A 21,205-nucleotide genomic window follows, 5' to 3' on the forward strand; every position below is an offset into this window, starting at 1 on the left:
AAAATTATAATGAGCATCAGATAAAAATAGCTTAGACTTTAATCATGAGTTCGCAATCAAAATAAAAGTTTTATTTTATTATAATTAAAGAGATATTAAATAATTAACTCGATCTTTCATTAAAAAGAATACAAAATTGTTCTCGTCCGATCCATTGACGACCTTGCTGTTGTTTGGCAAAAGAAAAAGAAAAAGAAAGAAAAACTACCTTGCTGTTTGGGTAAAAGATGTCCTCCCGTTTTTCCGCAACGGATCCGGCCATTCCCCCCTTCCAACGTGGCTTAATCTACAGCTCCACAAATGGCCGTACCAAACAGACACTGGAGACGATAGTTCCCGGACAAAACCTTAATATTCCGAGACCGAGAAGACACTCTGACCTGCGACACAGAGAGGGAAGTACACGTCAGACTCCACGGAGGCTCAAGGAGTCATTCATGGCATCGGCGCTTCTGGGAGAGGACGGGAGGGGATATGATCTGGCGCGCCGACTGGATGCGTGCGGCGCTTGGCGCGCGTGGCTGGGCGACGCCGCTTACGTGCACTTCTCGCACGCTCTCTCCTCCCCGGCCGCCTGGGACTCGTTTCTCTCCCCTCGCACTGGCGCCGGTGCAGGATCAGTGCATTCTGCGCCAGGAAGAACGCAGATACAACTCCAGCTCCAGCTGCGCGCCAGGGCGTTGTTATATGACAAGGCGTCGGCTGCTCTGTTCCTCTCGCACCCTCACTCGATCAATGATATAAACCCTAATTGTGAGTTTAATTCTTGTAATCTGGAGTTATGGTAAAGGTTTGATGTATGATCGTGCACAAATTTATATATGACAAGGCTTTGGAGCTTATTTTGAAGGAATTTGAGCATCTATAGCAGAATTGGGCAATATGGAGTTTGAATTTGGTGTATAGTATCAGTATTGAGTTACTGATTACTTGATCTCTTTTGCAATCATTGTATGGCCTTAATGGTATGAGGATTCTGTATAATGGGTTGTTGTTGCATGTGTGCTCGCATTGTGACTGACTGGGTCCATTTTGCAATGTAGCTACTACCCATATTTGTCTTAATTTTTATTTATTCTTAAGCTGTTTACCATGTCACTATACTTTTAGTATAATGAATGGAAATTTATTTCTCTATACTTTTTTTTGGGTGCAGTTCTACAGTTGCATGGAGACGATGTATATTTCTCACTAGATGAAGAAAAGGAAGATGGCAGCCAGTTCCAAGTATATTCGCATGATTCTTTAAACTGCATGCTTTTCTATACAAAGTGTCAAGATTACACCTTCAATCATTTCAAATTAAAAGGGGGAATTATACAAAAAAAGAAGTAAACAAGAGAACCCGTTTAATTATTTAATTAAAAGGCATGTGAACTAGAACTTATTCCCACAGAGGGCGTTGTATATTTACTAAATAAACCATTTTATCCTTCAGATTAAAATTTACATTGCTACTTCAGTACCTGAACAACAAAATTGATCAATTTTTGATTATCAAATTGAAATTATTTATCGACTTAATGATTCAGTCTCAATCGGCATTCAATGCCCGGCACAGTGAATCCGACAGCCTAGCCAAGTGGCCAAGCTCATGGTACAAGCAATTTGCTGAGAAATATCGAATTCGTCACCACAAACTCCCATCAGGTGAGAAGGAAATACCCAAGAGAACTCCTGAAGGGATGCTCGGTTACCTAAAGCTCTCAACCGTGCACAAGCGCAAACGCCAGGTAATTATTCCAATTTGGCTAATTCAAAAGTCGGTTTAGCTGTATACGTATGTAATGCAATTTGAAATTGCATCAAAGAGAAGTTGGGATTGATTAGTCCCAGTTGAGTAGGTTGATAGTGTCCAGTCTAAACTTCTATTGTGTTTATTTAAATTTAATAAGGTTCAATTGTTTTAGGTAGACAAGATTGATAGTCTTGATTTGTTTTGGTCTATGGTATGCCTTAGCCTCTAAAGTTTGTTAATGTGCTCTGAGTTGCATCATCATGTCTACTGTTTTAAAGAGTATAAATTTTGCAGACAGGGGAGGGGCTGTGTGAAATTTAATTATGGTTCTGTTAGGAGATACTAAATCCCAAATAATCAACCATTGGTAGCATGGGCAACTATTAGTTTATCACAAAGGCAAGCTTGTAGGCTGATGGAGTGATCTATACTTTCTTTGAACAAAGTAATAATGAGTAGAAAATTTTAGTACAAATATAAGCAATTTCTCAAAACCTGATCCCCTTGTGTGCCACATCAACAGGTCTTCAAAGACTACAATAGCCCAGGTGACCCGGTAAGTGTGAACGACGAAACTCTTTTTCCCGAGTTCCACTTCCCCTCTGACTGTGTCCCTGACAGTGCACTTCCTAGAGCAAACCTTACACAAAAAAGGGCAAAAATGGAATTTTATTCGGTTCTTGACAACCTCCCTGGTCTAGTCAACCGCAGCCCAGCCATGATAGAGAGGTTTGGTATCATGCCAGAGTACTATAAAGTGGGCAACAAGTACAGAGGGAATGGAGGGGAGGGGAAGCACCTGACAGAGGAGCAAGGGAATGCCATTATGCGGAAGTGTGTGGTGCGTTTCATAGCAAGTGCAGGTTTTGAAAGTGCAACTGCCGGGGCATTAGATGTTCTTGCAGAGGTCATAAGTCGACATGTGTGCAAGTTGGGCCGCTCATTGAAAATTTTAACAGATAATTATCGGAAGCAGTTCTCAGCTATTGACTTGTTGAAGATGTTCCTTCAGGCCTCTGGGATTAGGTGGGGGTCACTTTGTGTGTTTAAACCCAATCTTTGTTTTTGGGGAAAGGTTATTTCAAGTGCTGGTGGGTTTCCAAATAGTGAACTCAATCACAGTTGGGCTCACTACAAAACAATGAAGAAGAACCAAAAGGGAAACTGGTTTTTGGAGTTTTGTCCTGTTTTACTTTGCTTTTCCTTTCAGGGCAGTTCTGGTTTGGGTTTTGGGAAAGGGGGTATTGCCTTATTTGGTACACTGCACCCACTCCAAAATGCTGTACTTCCTTTCTCTTTTGCAACCAGCTGTGTGTCAGTTTAATAAGTGGTTGTGATGATGCTACACAACAGTTTTGTCCTTATGAACCAGACAGCATGTTATTATTATGGAACCATCTCTTGGAATATTATTTTATTTGTTCATTTGTTATGTTATATATTTGTCCATCTCTTATTTGCATTTCTATATATTTGAGAGCAGCATTGGAGTGCTATCAGAAATTACGAAAGGAGGTGGCAGAGTTGGTTCGCACCAAATGCAACAGCAACATGCGCATCCTCTTCAGTCTCAACATCAGAATAATCTCTTACATGTCCAACAAGTATGCATGTTCTCTTTTTATATATTTTTCATATCTTGTTGTATGTGTGTCAAATCACATCGTCCTTTATATTTCTCCTAATCATGAGAGTTCATCTCCAAGGTCATCTATTCCCATTTTTTTAGAAAAGATAATGCCTAAATTGCTATCCATAATTATTCTTCACCTTGTTTAAGTGAAGAAAAAGGTTTCATTATGATAAATGCGGGCCCATGCCCACATGATCTTGTAACCTTTACCAGCTCTTGTTGCCTGATCCCATGTGTTTTTAAAAATTTCCTCACTTGTATTATCCCGTACAAAGTAGCATTGGTTGAGGCCTAAACCATGGAATAAGGGGTTAGGCCTTAGTTATTCCACCAAGCGCGGATTAATTAGGCCGGCCTAACTAGACCTAACTCTAAAACTAGGCCTCTAAATTTAAACCACCTCTCGAGGTGGTTTAAGAGTTAGTCCCCCTACCCACTGTCAGTGACTATCCAATTCTTTCCCCTCTCTGTCTTCTTTAGTCGATACTATTTCTTAATAGAGTAGGTCATGACATAAATATAGACCTCAACCAAACACAAATAGCATAGGCCAGCCTAGATTGGAGTAACCAACTTACGCCTCCAAAACTTTAGGCCTCAACCGAACACCACCATAGGTCCTAACTATAACACAGACCAGCACCACTCTAGCCGTTCTCAGCACCTATTTTCTCTGCTTGAACAAGTGATTGAAGGGGTACTTCAGGCATCACATCACAAATTCAACACTGATAACTCCCAGTATCATATAATTTTGCTCCTTTCCAATTGCAGAGACAATTTCATCACCATCCTCAAATGAACGCGGTGCATGCACAAACCCTAGCATTTCAACAGCAGCTACAGCAACAACATTTGCAGCAGCTGAGGCGCACTGCCAGCAACACCAATCAGATCAACAGCCCTCGCGGGTCGGTGATGATGATGGACTCAAAAAACCACCACCCTCACCCGCTAGCTGATGTGAAGATAGAGAATACTATTGATGCGCAAATGGATGCTCAAAGTGGCTTCGGAAGTGCACTTAGTCAAAGGCAGCAGTTACAGCAAATGAGGTTACATCAGCAACAGCAGCACCAACAACAGATGATGATGGGTGGTAACAACCTTGTTCATCCAAGCAGTAGCAATAATAGTCTAATTCAGGCTGGCATGCCACAGCAGTATAGAACAATGCAGTCTGTTCAACTTTCTCAGCTCCAAGCACAGTATGTTTCTCTTCTGATATTTTCTTTCAGTCTTATTTAGGTTTTTACTATCTTTCTACCAGATTAAGTTGGTATACGTGTGATGTTTTAATGCATTATGCTCCAGTCCTCTCTCAGCAGAGGAATCCGGGTTCTATCTTTCTTTGTGTGTGTGTGTGGGGGGGTGGGGGGCGGGGGGCGGGGGGGGGGGGGGGGGGGGGGGGGGGGGGGGGGTTTGATAATAGGGTATTAGGGTTAAATTGCTCCTTGTTAGATCACTAATATGTTATTGTGCTCATCAAAGAGGTGAAAACTGATCCAGTATAAGCACTTCCGCTTGTATCAAAGTTACAGCTCTTCCATTCAAAACAATTTTTTCATGAACCTAATCTTGTTTCTCGTGTTTTTTGTTTCTCCTTATTTTTGTAAGGAATATGTATGGCATGAGAACAGCCCCAGTGAAAGTAGAGCAATTCCATGAATTGGTGAGCGGGGAGAATGAACATAACAAGCTGACACCTCAAACTAAATAAGTACATTTACCCTGCAGCATAAATATATAAGCTGTTTCTTAGTGTACTCTTGGCGTTTGCTTTTTATTGTGTAGTTTATTCAATTATTGATGCTTGCTGGCGTTAGTTCCTGATTGTGTAATTTATTCAGTTATTGGTTGTTTATGTAACTTTGTAGTTATTAAATAATCTCTAGTTAGTGATATCTAATAGTGGCTTGTAAATGCGACTGATGTTTGTCTTCAAGCAGCATCGAACCTTGCAATTTTCCCGTCTAGTAATATCAGACCTATCTTTATAAAGTACAATGCTTATCGCATCGGCAAAACATTTCTGTTTTTCATTTGATGCAGTACGTGTATGTTGAATCCCCAATTTCAATTTGCATCTCTATTGTGTAAATTTTCACAAGATTAACTGATGAAACAGTGGCCATGTCAACGAAGGCAATTTCTAATTAGGGTTGGATTCACATTTTTAAGAAGTCAAACAGCCTAGTTACTTCAATTTAAAATGGCAATTGTCACTCATTTTTATTCTTATAACAATTAATACTGGAATTTATTATTAACAAGTGTACAAACAGCACGCAAGAAATTATACAGAAATTAATTGGACAAAAATAAATAAACACCGCTCCCAAAATTTTCAACTGTTCATACATGTTCCCTAAGCCTCCTTATTAACTCTTATACAGGACTCAGTTAGCCAAGATTTTTACAAAAAAATAAATAAAAAGGTTTCATTTAAAATTATCAATAGAAATCCAACACTCCATATATAGCAAAAGGCGGGTCAATAACTAGCCGAGTTGCCTTTCCTTCTGACACTAACTGAGGGAGTGTATTTGCCTCTTTAGGCGGTACATTCGGTGCAGTCCAAATGGTGGTATGTGGCCAATCATTCCTAGGGATCACTTTCTCGCCATTTACAGAGCCAACCCGTACCTCAAGAGCAGCCATCTTTTCAGAGAAGAGTAATGCAGTGAACTCTACAGGAACTTTTTGGTGGAGATGGATACCGTAACTGGCAACCGCTGCTACACCGTGGCTCCTCTTATGGGCGAGAGTTATATGGGCCTTTTTGAGGTTGGTCTGCATTTCCTTCTCCTTCCAGAAGTTCTTAGCACTTGGATCTGCCTCAGCCAACTAAGAAAAAAGTATGATGGCTTAATACAGGTTACAAAGAAAAGTTCCTAATTACCATGTGTTCAGCATTAATACCAAGGTTTCATGGGGGTGTACTTGCAAAAATATGCTTCTCTTAGGATCTTAAATAGAACTTCTACCTACCCATATGTTGTTGACTGTTATGTAATCGATAACATAACTCCGGACTCTTATTATGTAGTCTGGTATCTTTTCAGTCTTAGAACAACATTCGAAGACAGAATCTTCTTTCATTTTTTTTTTGTCTTTAAGAGAAATAAAGACAGACTACAATCTAAACATTAAAGACCCAGCTCTATAATTCTCCAAACAAAGGCACTGAAAATAGAGTCACCATTTAACCTGTCCTCAGAGGTTCCCACAAGTCAGAACGTATATGACGTGCATATCAGGAAGGGGGTAATATAAACTTTCATAAAAGCAACATATCGGATATGCTTTGACAATGGACCTACTCTCTCTACGCTTAATAATAAAAAAAAGAAAAAAAAAGAAAAAAAAGAAAAAGAAAAGATAATGACCTTTTCCAAGAGGTTGACTATCTCTCCAGCCGGTAATGTAACAGCTGCGAAAATGATGTTGCCGAACCTCCTTTTTACAGTGTCAGGAGTTCTGTGCTCTCCTTTTGTTACTTTTTTTAACTGCTCCATCACACTACTAACTGCCCCTTCAAATGGTACCTGGAAGATCAAGAGCATAACAGGGGAATAGAGTTTCAAATTTTGCACTAGATAAGAAAGATACAGTTACAGGTAAAACAAATCAAAGTTTGTTCAACTACAAACAGAGGCAACCGCACAGAGATTTATACCTGAATCGATTTAATGTAATCGTCATTGTCAGTCATTATTTTTCGTAGTTTACTCTCCCATTGAGCCCACTCCCTTGCATATGTCCCTTTAGAAGGCTCCAGTCTAAAATATACAAAGTATACCAAATTAGGAAGTACAATACACAATTATAACATTCAGTTGTGCCCTAAGCCTGTAACTCATTCAGAGAGTCTCATTAATGAAACAACTAAACAAGTACAAGTATCATTTGATTGGGATCACATAGGTACAGTTGCGGGCACGACAAGGCCGTGAACACCTGATTTTACAAGAATCAGTTTTTAAGAAGGCAAGGTGTACCTTCCATGCTTATTTTGGTGAAGCCTGAAAAGACTGATCCCTTCTTCCATAATAGATTTAACTGCATCAGGCAGAGGATCCCTAATTCAGTTGAGAGGGCTTTAATTAATCAATACAATAGAAGCATCACATAAAGTACTACTGATTTCTGACAAATGTTTCATGAACACATGAACCACTCTACCAAGAAAGAAGTAATTACTTCCCACAAAGTATTAATCATAGTAGGAATAATCGGCCGTTGCCGATCCGATTTTGGCCCGATTTTCTCGGTGTGCGATTTTCAGCCAAAAACTGGTTCAAATTGGCCGAATCAAGCGATTTTTCGTCGATTCTTCTACTGTGGAGCGATTATTGACGTTGATTCTCACGATTTGGAGCGAATTTTCACAAAAAAAACGAAGTGCTACGAGCCTACGACTTCAAATTGGATTTGGGGATGAAATATGCAATTTTGACTGGGTCAAAAGCTAATTGGAGAAGAAGGGTTATTTCACGATCCCATTGTCAGAATGAAAAGGCCCACTTGTCTGGTTTAACAAGGGAGAACTTGAGTGGGGCTATTCAGTCAGAGTGTTAAAGAGAAGTTGGGGTCCGCTGACAGTGGCACTGATTGGGGTTCACTGTTCATCAGTTTTTTGTTTTTTTTTTTCCTTTTTCTTTTCAGTTTTAGTGTTGGGAGATGTAGGGATTATTTTCATCAATTGGATTTGGGCCATTAATGATACCTATTTATGTATTCAATAAAGAAATTCCTAAATCTGATTTTGTTTTTTTAGCTTAATGTCTATTACTATTTATGTATTCAATAATGATATCTATTTATTTATTATATTGTATTAATGGATTATTTGATTGTAATTATTTATCTAAACATAAATTATTGACAAATTAATTTTTTTATCAATTTTTTCCTAATTTTTAGTGTAAAACAAGCTTATGATCAAAAAGTCCGATTTTCCGATTCGAATCGGCCGATACCGGCCGATACCCCGATCCCGTATCGGTATCGGCCGGGACCGATCCCGATCCCGATACCGATTTTTCCTACTATGGTATTAATCACTACAATAGTAGTTCAAATTCTCAACAAGTACTCGATAATAAGTTGTCATGAGAACTTTCTACGAACAAAAAGAATTGACAATTTAAAAAGAAAACTTATATAGAACAGTTATTACTTGCAGTAGCTGCAGTGAAAATTCTTTCAGTAAAATGCTTTATTCATTGTCTGATTTTTTTTTTTTTTTTTTGCATCTCCTAATCGAGGTTCTCTGAACTTAACGAGGTTAAACACTGTCCGTTACAATACACCTCAAAGTAACCATAATATGGATCAATTTAGAGTTGCTATTTGTTTTCCATTTCACGACACATACCGAATTTTTTACCTGCGTATCGCAGCTTTTTGAAAAATTCACCATCACAACCTAGATTTAAAAGTATCTTAATATGTCCTGTTTAAATAGGCGAAGTTGTGCTATTCAAGTACAACTATCGTTTGGTACACAGTAGTGGATTCGAGTGTTTCAGAAGACTATTCCTAAAATTATTTTTGCATGGGGGCCACAATTGTGTGACCTTGCACAGTTACATTTTCTGATCATACCAAGACGCAGTGGATTGGTTTCAAGTTGTTTTAGACTGGGCATATTTGGATGTGTTTTAAAAACAGGGATTAGTTTTAAGTTAAATTTCTATGATAAGAGTATGTAAAAGTAAAAAGGGAGCTTTTAACCTGCCATATTAGAAATATAAAAACAGTAGTGATTATAGTAACAATGAAGATAATGAAAAAACTTCAGTTGAATAATTTGAAAACAGCAGTATTTAAAAGAAAGAAAAATAAATTGTACCTGTCAGGCTTCAATACAGGCATCTTCACCAATGACCCAAATCGCTCATATAGTTCACTATCAAAATCCCTACGGCTCTGGAATAAATCAGAAATACAGCTTAGTTAGAACTATAGTAAATAAAACTTAATCAAACAGTAATAGAGCGAGAGTAAAAATAAATTATTTTTCTTGCCTTGCCATCATAAAGGTGGTAAAACATCAAAAGAACATAACCAGGATTCTTAGAACTTGCATCAAGATTTCCCTTCAACATCAGAAAAGAAGAAGCATTACACAAGAAATAATTAAAGATACTACAACTTCACTACCACATAAGGACTTCCTCTTTTGGTACATTTAGGCCATGTTTTGCAAAGAAGCATTGGAGATTTGTAAATTATTGAATCTGCAGTGTCATGAAAACCAGTTTATTTTAAATTACTGGATGGTTAGCCCGCTGAAGTACACGGTATATGAAAACAGCCAGTGTATCGAGAGAAAAGGGATTCGTGTCAGTCCCTACATATCAGTTGAAACAAACAAATTAATTATCTTGAACAAATAAAAATGCTTTTTTTTATTTTACAATTTAAATATGAAATATGGAGCAATTGATGCAATATAGTATACCTTCAGAGTCTGGAACAACAGGAACAGCTGTAACCTTAAACCTCTGAGTCATGTCTTCTATCTGAAAAACAATTGCCAATATTTCAAAGAGGAATCATCACATCATACAAAAGAAATGCCTCAAGAAGGGCAAAATACGTCACCTGTCTCCACACTTCCTCATTAGGTGCATTCTTATCAGCAAGAGTAATTGTATTTGGTTTCTTCTTCAGCTGATCAGAAATCAAAGGCCAATATCTTCCTACAAAATCATTTATTTTTACAGAATCAGAAAGTTAGACGAAAGACAAAAATAATACAGCAGTCTCAAGTTCAAACCTTTAATTAGATCTCCCATAAGGCTATGCATAGGGCGGTTATCACCGAGGCCACCAGGAGTGTTCATAATTTCTTTGCACAGAGCTGACTTAGCACATCCAGGTATACCTAAAATACAGATCACCATAAAAACATTCAAGCATCATATAAAAGTTATCTAGCACATACAGAAGAAACTGAACTGATGTTTAAAATCTGATTGCTTAATAAGTAATTGCGCGGTAGGAATAAACCATACTGCACATGCACACAAGTTTAGCATCCTCTTATGCACAGCGCTTTGTTGTACCCTTTTTTTTTGTGCTTGTGCACGCATATGAATGCTTATTTAATTTAAATATTTAACATATTAGTATTACAATTCAGTTTCTTAGAATCATTCTTAGAAAAGGCACATATAGTACCACCAACTAGCAGACCTCAGCCTGAAACACCAAAACATAATATGCAAATGACCCTGATTTTCAGGAGTTTGAGCAATGCTACTACAACATAAATTCTTTTTTTTCACTTTTGAAATTTGATTTATACTTCTAAGGTAATAACCCTTAGAGTTTTTCATATTTATCTATTCCATTATTGTATTACCCGGCTTGAGTTCTAATTATTTTCACGTGCCTTGACAGAGCTTTGACAGAAAATACTTGCACCTAACCATATCTGCTTAAATAATAAGAGTGAGGCTATGGTAATATGCATATTTCACAATGGCCCGCACTACGGACTCGTATCTCCGTTTTTAAAGTCTAAACAGTCAATCTGAACATTCAACATGATCTTCATATGAAAATGTACTTGCAGAGAAAACTTTTGACATTTTTTAGAATTTTTGTACTCTATAATTAGATAGGTAGAAAATTACTTGATTTGAAAAATCCGGACCATCCAAAAGCAGTGGTTTTCTACCTGTCTTAAAAAAGTATAAATTTTAGAAAAGTATAAAATTCGGTCTACAAGTACGTTTTCATATGGAGATCATGTTTAACGGTTTAGATTGACAGTTTGAACTTTGACAATAGAAATACGAGTCCATAGCACAGGTCGATCTGTCATATGCATATTACCATAGCCTCACTCAAATAATAAAGTGAATAATAATAAACTGTACCAGGGAAAAACACAACAAGGCCTTGATCTTTAGTGACAGAGTCAGGGGTTTTAGGACTACTGGGGCTGGCTCCCTGGTCCCGCTGGATATCGCCCTCTTCATCTCTATCTCCTTCAATGAGAGCTAGGAAATTCTCTGAACTGACAAGGTTGCCGGCAGCTCCAATTAGAGCCTGGTTCTCAGGACTTTGCTTGGCGTACCGCTCCAGGAAAGGCTCGGCCTCAGTGAGGTAAGTGGATGAAGAGAGCTGCTTGTGACCATACTTTCTGGTAATATATGTAACCCTGAAAAATGCAAATATTTAACTTTCAGTATCAGTTAATGTAACAAAGTCTCGTGTTCTTATATCATACATTCAATATTCATTATAAAACCCATGAAAATTTTCATGAGCACTTTAGCTGGTATATCTGACAGAAAAATGAGAGGAAGATGGTACTGATATCCAATTTGCTAAATTTACAGTATATACCAGTAGTTGACAAACACAATAGTACCTTAAAATGGAAATATGATACTTATAACAAAAAATAGCAGAAAAGATGTAGAAACCAAAACACCATCAATACAAATGTAACAAAATAATTAAGATTAAAAAAAAAGTAGAATAAGAATTTAATTTACCATTCGTCCAACATTTTACTTAGCTCTCTTTGCTTTTTTTGTGATGTTCCCCAATTATGCATCTGCCTATAAGAATAATTAAATATATATAAAAAAATAAACCTCACCAAAAATACTCAAAATTATGCCTGCAGAAGTCAATTGAGTAGCAATTAATCCTCAAACTGTGCAAACCAAGTCTGAAACTATTCTTAACTGTGTAATTCTGCCTCCGTTAAATCTTAAATCGTGTAGCACCCCCAATATGATCCAAATTTTCTTAACAGATACTGCTCTGCATTCATTTGTGCAATAAACCCCAAGGATCCCCCAAAAAAAAGGAAATGGCAAGGACTATACTGCAGCCCATTGAGTAAGAATAACGGTACTATACAAATACAAGTTCAGAGAGGTACAGGTAATTAGGAAACCAGAATCAACACCCAATATTAGTAAACACTAGTTCAGCATCCATTATGTTGAGAAGCAAACCTGAGGTAATAAGTTCTGTATGCAGAAGGACCATCTTTGAAGAGTATTGACAAACCATTTCGGATTAAAAATGTACGTATCTGCAGTTGTAACCATGAAAAGAAATTATAAGCAATGCTCCAAGTATCGGAAAAATTATGTGACAGACTAATACTTGGCCTGTTTAGACAAGCAAGAAAAAAATTCTCTTTCGATAACAAAATAACCTGTTTTATTCAAAGCCCGAGAATATATAACAGAAGTTGGTAATCAACACCCCCCACCCACACACACACACACAAACACACACACACCAATGCACAAACAAACAGAGTTTCACGTAACAAGCAGAGCTTGAGGTAAAAATGAGCAATGGCTTACTTTGTATGTCAGAAATTTTAACTTAACCATCAAGTTTGCATCCTCGTCAGCTAGACCATTTTTATCAGAGGTATTAGACTCTGAGGCAATGTTCATGTCCTTCAGCAGAGTATCACTTTCTTTAATAAGCTCTTCAGCTTTCTCTTTGTTCACTTTGAACAAGTTTACATCAACAAAGAAGCCTAGTACAAGAGAAAACAAAAACATCTACTTAAACCAGATGTCAAATATACCAGTGGAAGGAGCCAGGAAATATCAGATACTGAATGAAACTGAAAACAAATGAGAGGGGAAAGAAAAGGAGAGCACACCTCTGTACAATGGCCACAATCCTTTGTTCCTCCTGCAAAATACAACATAAAATAAAGATGGTAGGAAAATAAATATTAATAAGTTCAGACAGATGGAAACTCTCTTTTGAGTCATTAAACACTTCTACATGAAGTCTCCAAAAACATTTAGTTACACAACTAGGCCACAAGAACAGGAGAAAATTTGTAACCAAAAAAAATCCCCCCTGCAACCGAACTAGCAAGTATTAACCAAGACATACTGGTACCATTTAGGATCTCTGATCATTATTACAAAGATCCCCGAGATAAACACTAGGAATATCTTAGGCAAAGTGAATTATTAAAGTAACATTAGTAGGACAAAACATCAACATACCTCATCTCTTGTTGGTATCGGCGGAAAACAGAATCACTGTGGACATGAATAACCATCTTATAGTAAAGGTCATTCTTCGACAAGGCATCAATTTTATGGAAATTAGTGTAACACTTAAAGGCAGCTGGGAACCGCCTTTGCCGTATCAACCTAATCAGCTCCTGTTCCAGTTTGGCATTATTAGTACTATGGCAACAACAACAACAACTACGCTTTTAGTCCCAAACAAGTTGGGGTAGGCTAGAAATGAAATCCAATCGTAGTCACAAAGTCAAGGTGGGTAGGAATAAAATAATAATAAGAATAGTAATAATAATAGTAGTAGTAGTAGTAGTAGTAGTACTAATAGTAATAATGGTATTAATAATAATAGTAATAATACTAACTATATTATGCCTACACTATAGATCGTAGGGCCAAAGTCCTAAGCTCTACGTTCTTGACCCCAAACCACTAGCCCTGTGACCTAGAGCCTATAATACTACTCCTAAACAACCCCTAAACAATATTTCCTAAGTCATGGTTCTGATACATGGATCACTAACTGCCACGCGCTCTTGTCCGAAGCCAACTCTAGTGGCAGTCTTAGAAAAATAAATTTCAGCTGTTATGGGTACCAGTTCAACCTGGAAAATTTATGTGCCTAATCCTAACAGAAGGGCACCGAATCCGGTCCAGTGAGTTGCTGTTTTGTTCTCTTACAACATCTTTTTTTTTTTATTCTATTCCGCTGGGCTAATTTTTGTTTCAGCTGCTCTTCAAATAACACAATTTTTCTAAGCGCATTTTATAAACTCACAATTTTCATAGTACCTGTAGTTTCATGGTGGAATAGTCAGTGGGATGAACATGAAGAAATTTGGTAAGGACTGAACGATCAACATTGCGGAACTGACTGCTACTGAAGTCACCAACTCCGAACCAATCAGATTGCGTTGGGCACATTGAAGTCCCAACAGCATCTAAAAGTGCCTTTATTTGCTGCAGAATAGGGCCAAATTAGTTACTCCAACTGTCAGTCAAAGCATGTTGTATTTCGGAAATACAGACAATGCAAAACCATATTATGACTTGAATTCAATTTTTCACTTCATTTAATTGATGCTTGGGCTATAAACAAATAAAAAAGCCAGCATGTATTACTGAGCTGAGCTCTGATCCTAGGGTCAAATTAAACACGAAACTTGATAAGATAAAAAAAATGGCCAAAACACTACCTCCTTTTCATCTGATCTGTTAGCTGCGCACACATTGCGCAAACTTGGGCCCAAATCCTCATCAACTAGACAAATAGTAAGCTAAGAATGAGTAAAGCATATTAAATTACAAATCACTGAGCTTCAAATACGCATAATGTTATCTTATTTTCCTGAACTCCATGCTTTCAGTGGGCAAAAAGAAAAAATTTATAATAGAGATCTAGAAAAAATAACTGTATGAAAGCATCAGCACCGAGCTTGAAGAATAAATAATGTTAGCCAACACTCAGAAAGATATAAAGAAGCTGTATGATGTCCTGTCTTACTGATTCCTAGCAACAGGGCCGGAACCAGAAAATTGAGATTGGGGGTGGGGGTGGGGATGAATAAGTGTTATGTAATTTTCATTTAATGAGGGGGGCTACTAGTAATGATTTTGAAAAAATTAAAAAATTTAAAGGATAAAAATGCACAATTTTCAATTTAAAGGATAGGGGGTGCTTAGCACCCTTTCCCCTATGCATTCTTTTGCCCCTGCCTAGCAACAAATAAAAGACGAAGAGAAAAACTATGTGAAAGGAGAGACCTAAATATACAGAAGTATACCGACATAAAACTACAGAGGGAATCAGTTACCTCCATCCAAAGGTGGTGGTGGAAACTCTTTCAGCACATCCTTCATTTGTATGGAGCTATTACTGCCTACAATACGTGCAACTAAACCTTCCAATATCTCACCTTGCACTTCTATGTGATCCATTGAACCTTCAACAGAAAATAAAAAAGGATTAAAAAAAAAACCATTTGTGTAAGCTTATGTCTTTCTTATATGTTTCCTGGTAAATGTGATCCATTGAATCATCTCCGACCAAACACAAGATTAAATTGACAAAAGAGCAATCATTTGATCAGCAGAACCGCCCAACAAAATCATGCAAAACAGCCAGATTTAGAGAAACAACTGGCAGAGGTGAAATTTCTGATGTTTCTGACAAGGTGATGTCAGTCCTCCCAGTACCCTTTGCCTGTGTTTCTTACTCTGAAACCAAAATTTTAGGGTTTCAGTGGCATGCGGATAAATTGAGTCAACACCAAGGTTTTTTGAAATTTTATTCACAATAAAATCCTCTGATCAAGTTACTTTTTCTGAAAAGGAAATTCAATTCGAGGTCATCTCTTCCACTGAAATCATGCAAGTTCTTGAAAGTTTTGGTTTCAAATAGGGGTTTTCTTTCTATCTTGTTACCAATTTATCACTACCGGTGCTTGTACAAAGTACCATCACAAGATTGGTTTGATTAAGACATTTAACCAAAAGGATAGTTATATTGACAATAAACTTATTTGACAGCCGCATCAACTGAAACAATTCATAGCCAAAAAATTTCAAACAAGAGATAAGTTCTATAATAGTTTTGATAGGCAGCATATAAATTTTGGTGTACTGTAAAGTTAATCGGCATCCATCGATACAAGTTCAATTAACAGTTTACTTTCACCAAGCAATTCAAAATGCACCAAATATAATGCACAGAATATCTAAATATAAGGAACATGTTTATGATTTTATTTGTCAATTACAAGTTTTCAACAAATTTTGGACGGTTCTCACATTTATTAAACTAAGTTGGCTGTCAATATATCCTTTCCATATTAAAAGAGGCCATATATTTTACCAGGTACAGATATATCCGCCACTTCATCAAGAGCTTTGCAGACTGTTGTTGCAGTCCCTTCCTCACATAGTGCATCGTAGGCAGCAAAAAGTGCAGTTGCAGATTTCCTTTGAAGTTTGACAAATAATACAAGCAATAACAAGACATCAATTGGTAATTGGAATTCACTGAAATAAAGGCTTACACAAGAACTTAAGGGTCCCCTAGTGGTAATCCATACTATTATGGCACATTTGACTGTAAGAAAGTTACCAGCTGTACACTTATGCTGGACCAAACCCGGTAACTTATTAAACATTCATTATATCTTATTTCCCGGTCCAAACTAAGCTCTGTTGCACTTTTCACCAATAGAAACTAAACACATTTCATATTTCTCCACTTCTTCATTTAATTAGACCTTAATTAAAGTTCATTTAACTCGTCAATTTCAAGTATAATTTTCACTTTGACCTCACTCTCACAAATTGAAAAGAAAAGAAAAAACTACATTCCAATCCATTCTCAACAACTGAGCTCTTTTTTTTTTTTTTCTTGATTTAAGCTGGAGCATTTTTTTACTATGCATTTTGGAGAGAAAGATAAAAAGGTAATTTTAGTTTCTGTAGATATGCAATGTTATCTGATTTGAAAGGGGAAATGAGATTTTTTAAAGTTTTTATATGAAAATAAGAAATAAAATAAGTTTTGATGGATAGGAGTGATTATCCCTACTATCATGTACTGTAGTTGTCAAATAATATAAATCATGCAGGAATCATCAGGTACCTTGTAGATAACAGCCACACGTGGTTTGTAGGCAGGCGCCATTTCCTACAGAAAGCAATTAACTCAGGTGTTGAGTAAAACTTGGGCTTGCCAACCCCCAGCTCAGTCACTGCCGTCACCACAGCTGCAACAAGTAAAAAGAAAAAGGAAAGAATGGAGATGTCATAAACATAGTACTTCTAACTGGCATATACAGCACGTGCTTCCAAAGGGCGATTTGGTAGCACAAGGTAGGGAGTAGTAGTCTAAAAGCATGTTAATTTTTTGCTTGTTTACACTTAATTATCTCTAGTTCAGAAGGTCTAAACTTGCGTTGGCCAAAAATTAAGCAAATTTGCATACCATAGTCATCCTTTGGTCTTTGACCATGATCGCCGAGTACAGCAGTTACCAGCTCCATTGAAATGCACATGCGGTTTTTCTAGTACATATAAAATAACAATCTCAGTCCACAAGATAAACCTTGGTTTGCAGTATCCTAATACCAGAAAATATCCTAACCACTGGAATGATACTGCACTGGCTAATCCAATTCATACAGAAACCAAACAACCAAGGTGAAACTAATTTTAACAACCTTGGTGCTTTTTACTGGATTTCAATCGAACTACAGATATTGATATATGAAAAAAAATCATAGAATATATCACACCTGCACAAAAGCATATTAAAAAGATTATAGTACCTCTAAGAAATCGTTAAACTCTGCTTGCATTCTTGGTGCCTCTTTGCCCCAAGCCTTACGAAACATGCGGTCTAATACAAACACTCCAACAGCAGTGTATCTACAGCCAAAATAACGTTTTATCAATAAGATAAGACAAAAGGGTTAAAAAAGAAAAGAAGACATAATGTGACTTGCTTACATATTTCCAAAGCTATTCTTGGCATAGGCACCCCCCTCGTGCCCCGCATACATAAAAAGTGATCCAGAGTGCTTGAGTGATACCTGTTGGAAAAAATTAACAAATTTCAAAAGTATCATAATATGTAGATGAGTGATGTCATGAACAGACCAGTAATACAATAATACACAAAGGTACCTCTAATGTAGCCAGGCCTTGTGAAACCATCTCAATCATTCTTGTTCGGGTCTAGATGCAAAATTGCAAATTAGTTTTTTTCTCTTCAAGGATTTCAGTATCTTCTAATCAGGTAATAATATAATATACATACCTCTTGATCTGATTTCTCATTCTCAAACTTGGGGTAGAATGTGGCTCTAACTTGCGCACATGCAAATGTATTCGCATCCTCATTGAAACCAGCCCCAAGCGGCCCTTTGAACAGCTCAGTCAGTTTACTGGGATCCATGTTGGCCTCATTTTCTCTCTCCACAGCTACAGTCGAGGCACTAGATGCATACCCAACTTTTGGCACCCCTATTTCATTGCCTCTCTCTGTAGCGGTACCAGTAAAGGGGGTTGCCTGTTGAGTGGAAGCTTCTGACAGGCTGATATGAGATAGCCTTTCAGTTATTTGATCAGAAGTGAAAGGGTGTGAAACAGCTGGTGCTGCTTCTTCGTGTTTTTCCCTCCACTGGCGGTGTTGTTTTCCCTGTCAATTAATTTAAACAATGGAGGTGAAATTCTTAAGTACTCATTAGCTACGCAAAAGATTTAAGAGATGGCCCTGTTTTCACCTTTGTTTTAAACTAATAGTCACCTAACACCTAGATACCTAGATATTTTAATTCGTAAACAAAGGAAGAAGAGATCACAATGTAGTTAAAGCCAACCTTACATGCTTAGAAGGGGCAACCTTTTATTATAATGAAACACAATTTACTTTCATTGAACATGCTTATTCATTCAAAACCAGTGTTAGATTTCAAAAATAACGAGTTCAGATTCACAAAGATTACCCCAACTCATAAATCTCAGTATCCAGATTAATACATTGACTTAATCTTATTCCCACTAAATTGTATGTTTACAACCAGCAAAGGAGCTTAAAAGATATTTAATCTTATTCCACTAAATTGAATGTTTACAACCAGCAAAGGAGCTTAAAAGATATTTTAATCTTATTCCACTAAATTGTATGTTTACAACCAGCAAAGGAGCTTAAAAGGAAATACTAATCCCAGTTCCCAGGTTGAAATCATATTCTTTTGTTATTCCAAACAAGTTGCAGACAACAGAGACAGATAACTCCATCTTCCTTTAGGGTTTTAGACTGGAGGGTTTAGGCAAGAAAACCACACTAACTTGTTTGCACTACTTTTTTCAGAACCTGATGTATCAGAAAATGTCTATCTAAACAAATACACCAAAAACAACACTGCACAAGGATTAATTACCCGGTTACGAGGCATTGTAACTGACGGAGAGGTCCAAAGCGATCGTGGAATAGGTAAGAACGCAGAGGCAGAGGCAGTACGGGAGACTGATGTGATCCGATGAGAAAATAGCGAAAGAATTAAACGCCTTTGCTGAGGAAAGAAATGCGAAGGATACATCCAAAATTATATGGTTCGAGTATAAATATAGGAGCAAGCGGTGGGATGGGATAGCTGCGGTCTGGTGCTTCGCGGGTCAACGAGCGGAGAAGGAAGAAGGTTTCGGATTTGGTAACTTGGTTCGCACTCTATGGAGCTGAGACAGTTCGTTGTTTACTTGTTTACTGCTTCAACGGCGGAGTGCGCTGCCACTCGCTGTTCACTCCCGCCTGATGTGATGTCACAATAGCTGCGGCTTTTGTCTACTTATTTTCTTCCCGTTATCTCATTTGCAGAATTTCATTTCTACCCCATTTTTTTTTCTATTTTACAACTTGACAATTCCATCCTTTGCGTAATTGCGTCAGAACTCAGAAACCGATCGAATCAAGACGGAGAGAGTCGAATTCGGTCCCCTAAAGTAACCCAAATTTTGAGTTTGGATCTGGACCGTCCGATCTGTTTCGACACAAATATTAAAGGACCTGTGCATTTCCGGATTTTGATCTACAGTCCATATGCAAACTCAAATTTGGGTTACATTGAGATCCGGACCCGAAGAGAGCCCAGATCGAGTTGGAAGACATTAGGAATCCTGTCGTGTGCTCAGGCGGAGTCGGGTAGGCGGGTCGAGAGGTCGGGCCCGTCGGTGGTGAGTTGCGTGAGATGCGAGAGAAAGAGCAAGACAGAGAGAACTAAGCAGAAGGAGACGGAGGAACTTTTTTTAACTTCTCCATATCCGTTTGTCTCATCATCAGAGTGCGAATCTGAAGTGAAATCAAACGGTTCAGAAGATCTAATTAGTTGTAATTCCTTCCTCTTCACATACTTGTTTCGACAAGTTGAGTAAATTAACAAAGTTCATATTTACGATTAAAATTATATTTATATCAAACCGCTTGAAGAGGAAACTCGGAAATTAACGTATGTTTCTCCTCTAAAATTTATGAATATTTATTCTTATGAATTTACAAAATTCACAAATTTATCTACTTTATTATCTTTTCTATTAAAACTCAATTTAAGTTTAGAATAAGGCAAATGCTTCTGTGCATACAAGAACCTATTTGTAAAATGAACATATTTTTATTTTCAAAGTTCAAACAGTCGATCCGAACCGTTCAACTTGTTCTCCATATTAATATGTGCTTGGAGACCAAATTTTACATTTTTCTGAATTTTTTTACTATTTATTAAGATGGGTACAAAATTCAATGGTCTGAATTTGATATTTTTTGTACTCATCTTAATAAATAGTAAAAAATTTCAGAAAAATGTAAAATTTGGTCTCCAAGCACATATTAATATGGAGAACAAGATGAACGGTTCGGATCGACTGTTTGAACTTTGAAAATAAAAATATGTTCATTTTACAAATAGGTCCTTGTATGCACAGAAGCATCACTCTTAGAATAATTATATCATTCCACTCACCCTTATTCCCCCATTTATCCCCCCACTCTCTCTCTCTCTCAATGTTAACTTCCTTAACTGTCATTTATCCCCCCCCCATTTATTCCGCTAATAATTTTCATTTATCCTCACATTAAATATTGTTCTTTAATAACAATCTCCGCATTAATTATACTGTCCTCTAATAACAATTCCCGCATTAATTATATTGTCATTTAATAACAATCCCCGCTAATAAATATTTATCTGTTTATTGATGTTCAAGAAAGTATTTATCATTATTTCTAACAAGTATTTATCATAATGTCTGAGAAGTATT

At 37.2% G+C, this 21,205-nt stretch overlaps 2 protein-coding genes across 3 annotated transcripts; one reads left to right on the forward strand and one right to left on the reverse strand.

Annotated features, from left to right (window-relative positions):
• Positions 1-212: 212 nt before the first annotated feature.
• LOC144574699 (transcription initiation factor TFIID subunit) lies at positions 213-5,294 on the forward strand. Its single transcript, XM_078324727.1, has 7 exons — positions 213-753; positions 1,157-1,227; positions 1,533-1,733; positions 2,262-2,764; positions 3,222-3,342; positions 4,146-4,579; positions 4,989-5,294. The coding sequence occupies exons 1-7, from the start codon at positions 228-230 to the stop codon at positions 5,089-5,091; spliced, it is 1,959 nt and encodes a 652-aa protein (XP_078180853.1). The 5' UTR covers positions 213-227; the 3' UTR covers positions 5,092-5,294.
• A 306-nt stretch (positions 5,295-5,600) lies between these two features.
• LOC144574506 (tRNA ligase 1-like) lies at positions 5,601-19,721 on the reverse strand. 2 transcript variants are annotated; one of them, XM_078324468.1, is made up of 27 exons: positions 19,336-19,721; positions 18,210-18,590; positions 18,077-18,127; positions 17,900-17,982; positions 17,719-17,818; positions 17,376-17,454; positions 17,034-17,157; positions 16,266-16,372; positions 15,226-15,354; positions 14,608-14,672; positions 14,204-14,371; positions 13,391-13,551; positions 13,033-13,064; positions 12,722-12,903; positions 12,362-12,441; positions 11,891-11,956; positions 11,267-11,550; positions 10,159-10,266; positions 9,984-10,081; positions 9,841-9,901; positions 9,653-9,729; positions 9,404-9,475; positions 9,229-9,305; positions 7,373-7,453; positions 7,051-7,153; positions 6,761-6,919; positions 5,601-6,218 (listed from the first exon to the last, which is right to left on the reverse strand). In XM_078324468.1, the coding sequence occupies exons 1-27, from the start codon at positions 19,492-19,494 to the stop codon at positions 5,826-5,828; spliced, it is 3,480 nt and encodes a 1,159-aa protein (XP_078180594.1). In that variant the 5' UTR covers positions 19,495-19,721; the 3' UTR covers positions 5,601-5,825. The 2 variants fall into 2 exon arrangements, 1 of the variants encoding a protein (XP_078180594.1); XR_013518239.1 differs by lacking the exons at positions 5,601-6,218; positions 6,761-6,919 and having other exon boundaries at positions 7,090-7,153; positions 7,373-7,433.
• Positions 19,722-21,205: the final 1,484 nt, after the last annotated feature.

This window comes from Carex rostrata, chromosome 23 (assembly GCF_964058835.1).
Source record: "Carex rostrata chromosome 23, lpCarRost1.2, whole genome shotgun sequence".
In the NCBI taxonomy this organism is placed as follows: domain Eukaryota; kingdom Viridiplantae; phylum Streptophyta; class Magnoliopsida; order Poales; family Cyperaceae; genus Carex; species Carex rostrata.

Excerpts from the sequence above, each read along its gene's own strand:
- LOC144574699 (XM_078324727.1), top strand. The coding sequence starts at position 228 with ATGTCCTCCCGTTTTTCCGCAACGGATCCGGCCATTCCCCCCTTCCAA. Across the intron at positions 754-1,156 it reads CAATGATATAAACCCTAATT|TTCTACAGTTGCATGGAGAC; the intron begins GTGAGTTTAATT and ends TTTTGGGTGCAG. Across the intron at positions 1,228-1,532 it reads AAGATGGCAGCCAGTTCCAA|TCTCAATCGGCATTCAATGC; the intron begins GTATATTCGCAT and ends TTAATGATTCAG.
- LOC144574506 (XM_078324468.1), bottom strand. The coding sequence starts at position 19,494 with ATGTATCCTTCGCATTTCTTTCCTCAGCAAAGGCGTTTAATTCTTTCG. Across the intron at positions 16,373-17,033 it reads GTGTGGCTGTTATCTACAAG|GAAATCTGCAACTGCACTTT; the intron begins GTACCTGATGAT and ends CAAACTTCAAAG. Across the intron at positions 7,154-7,372 it reads CACCAAAATAAGCATGGAAG|ACTGGAGCCTTCTAAAGGGA; the intron begins GTACACCTTGCC and ends TGTATATTTTAG.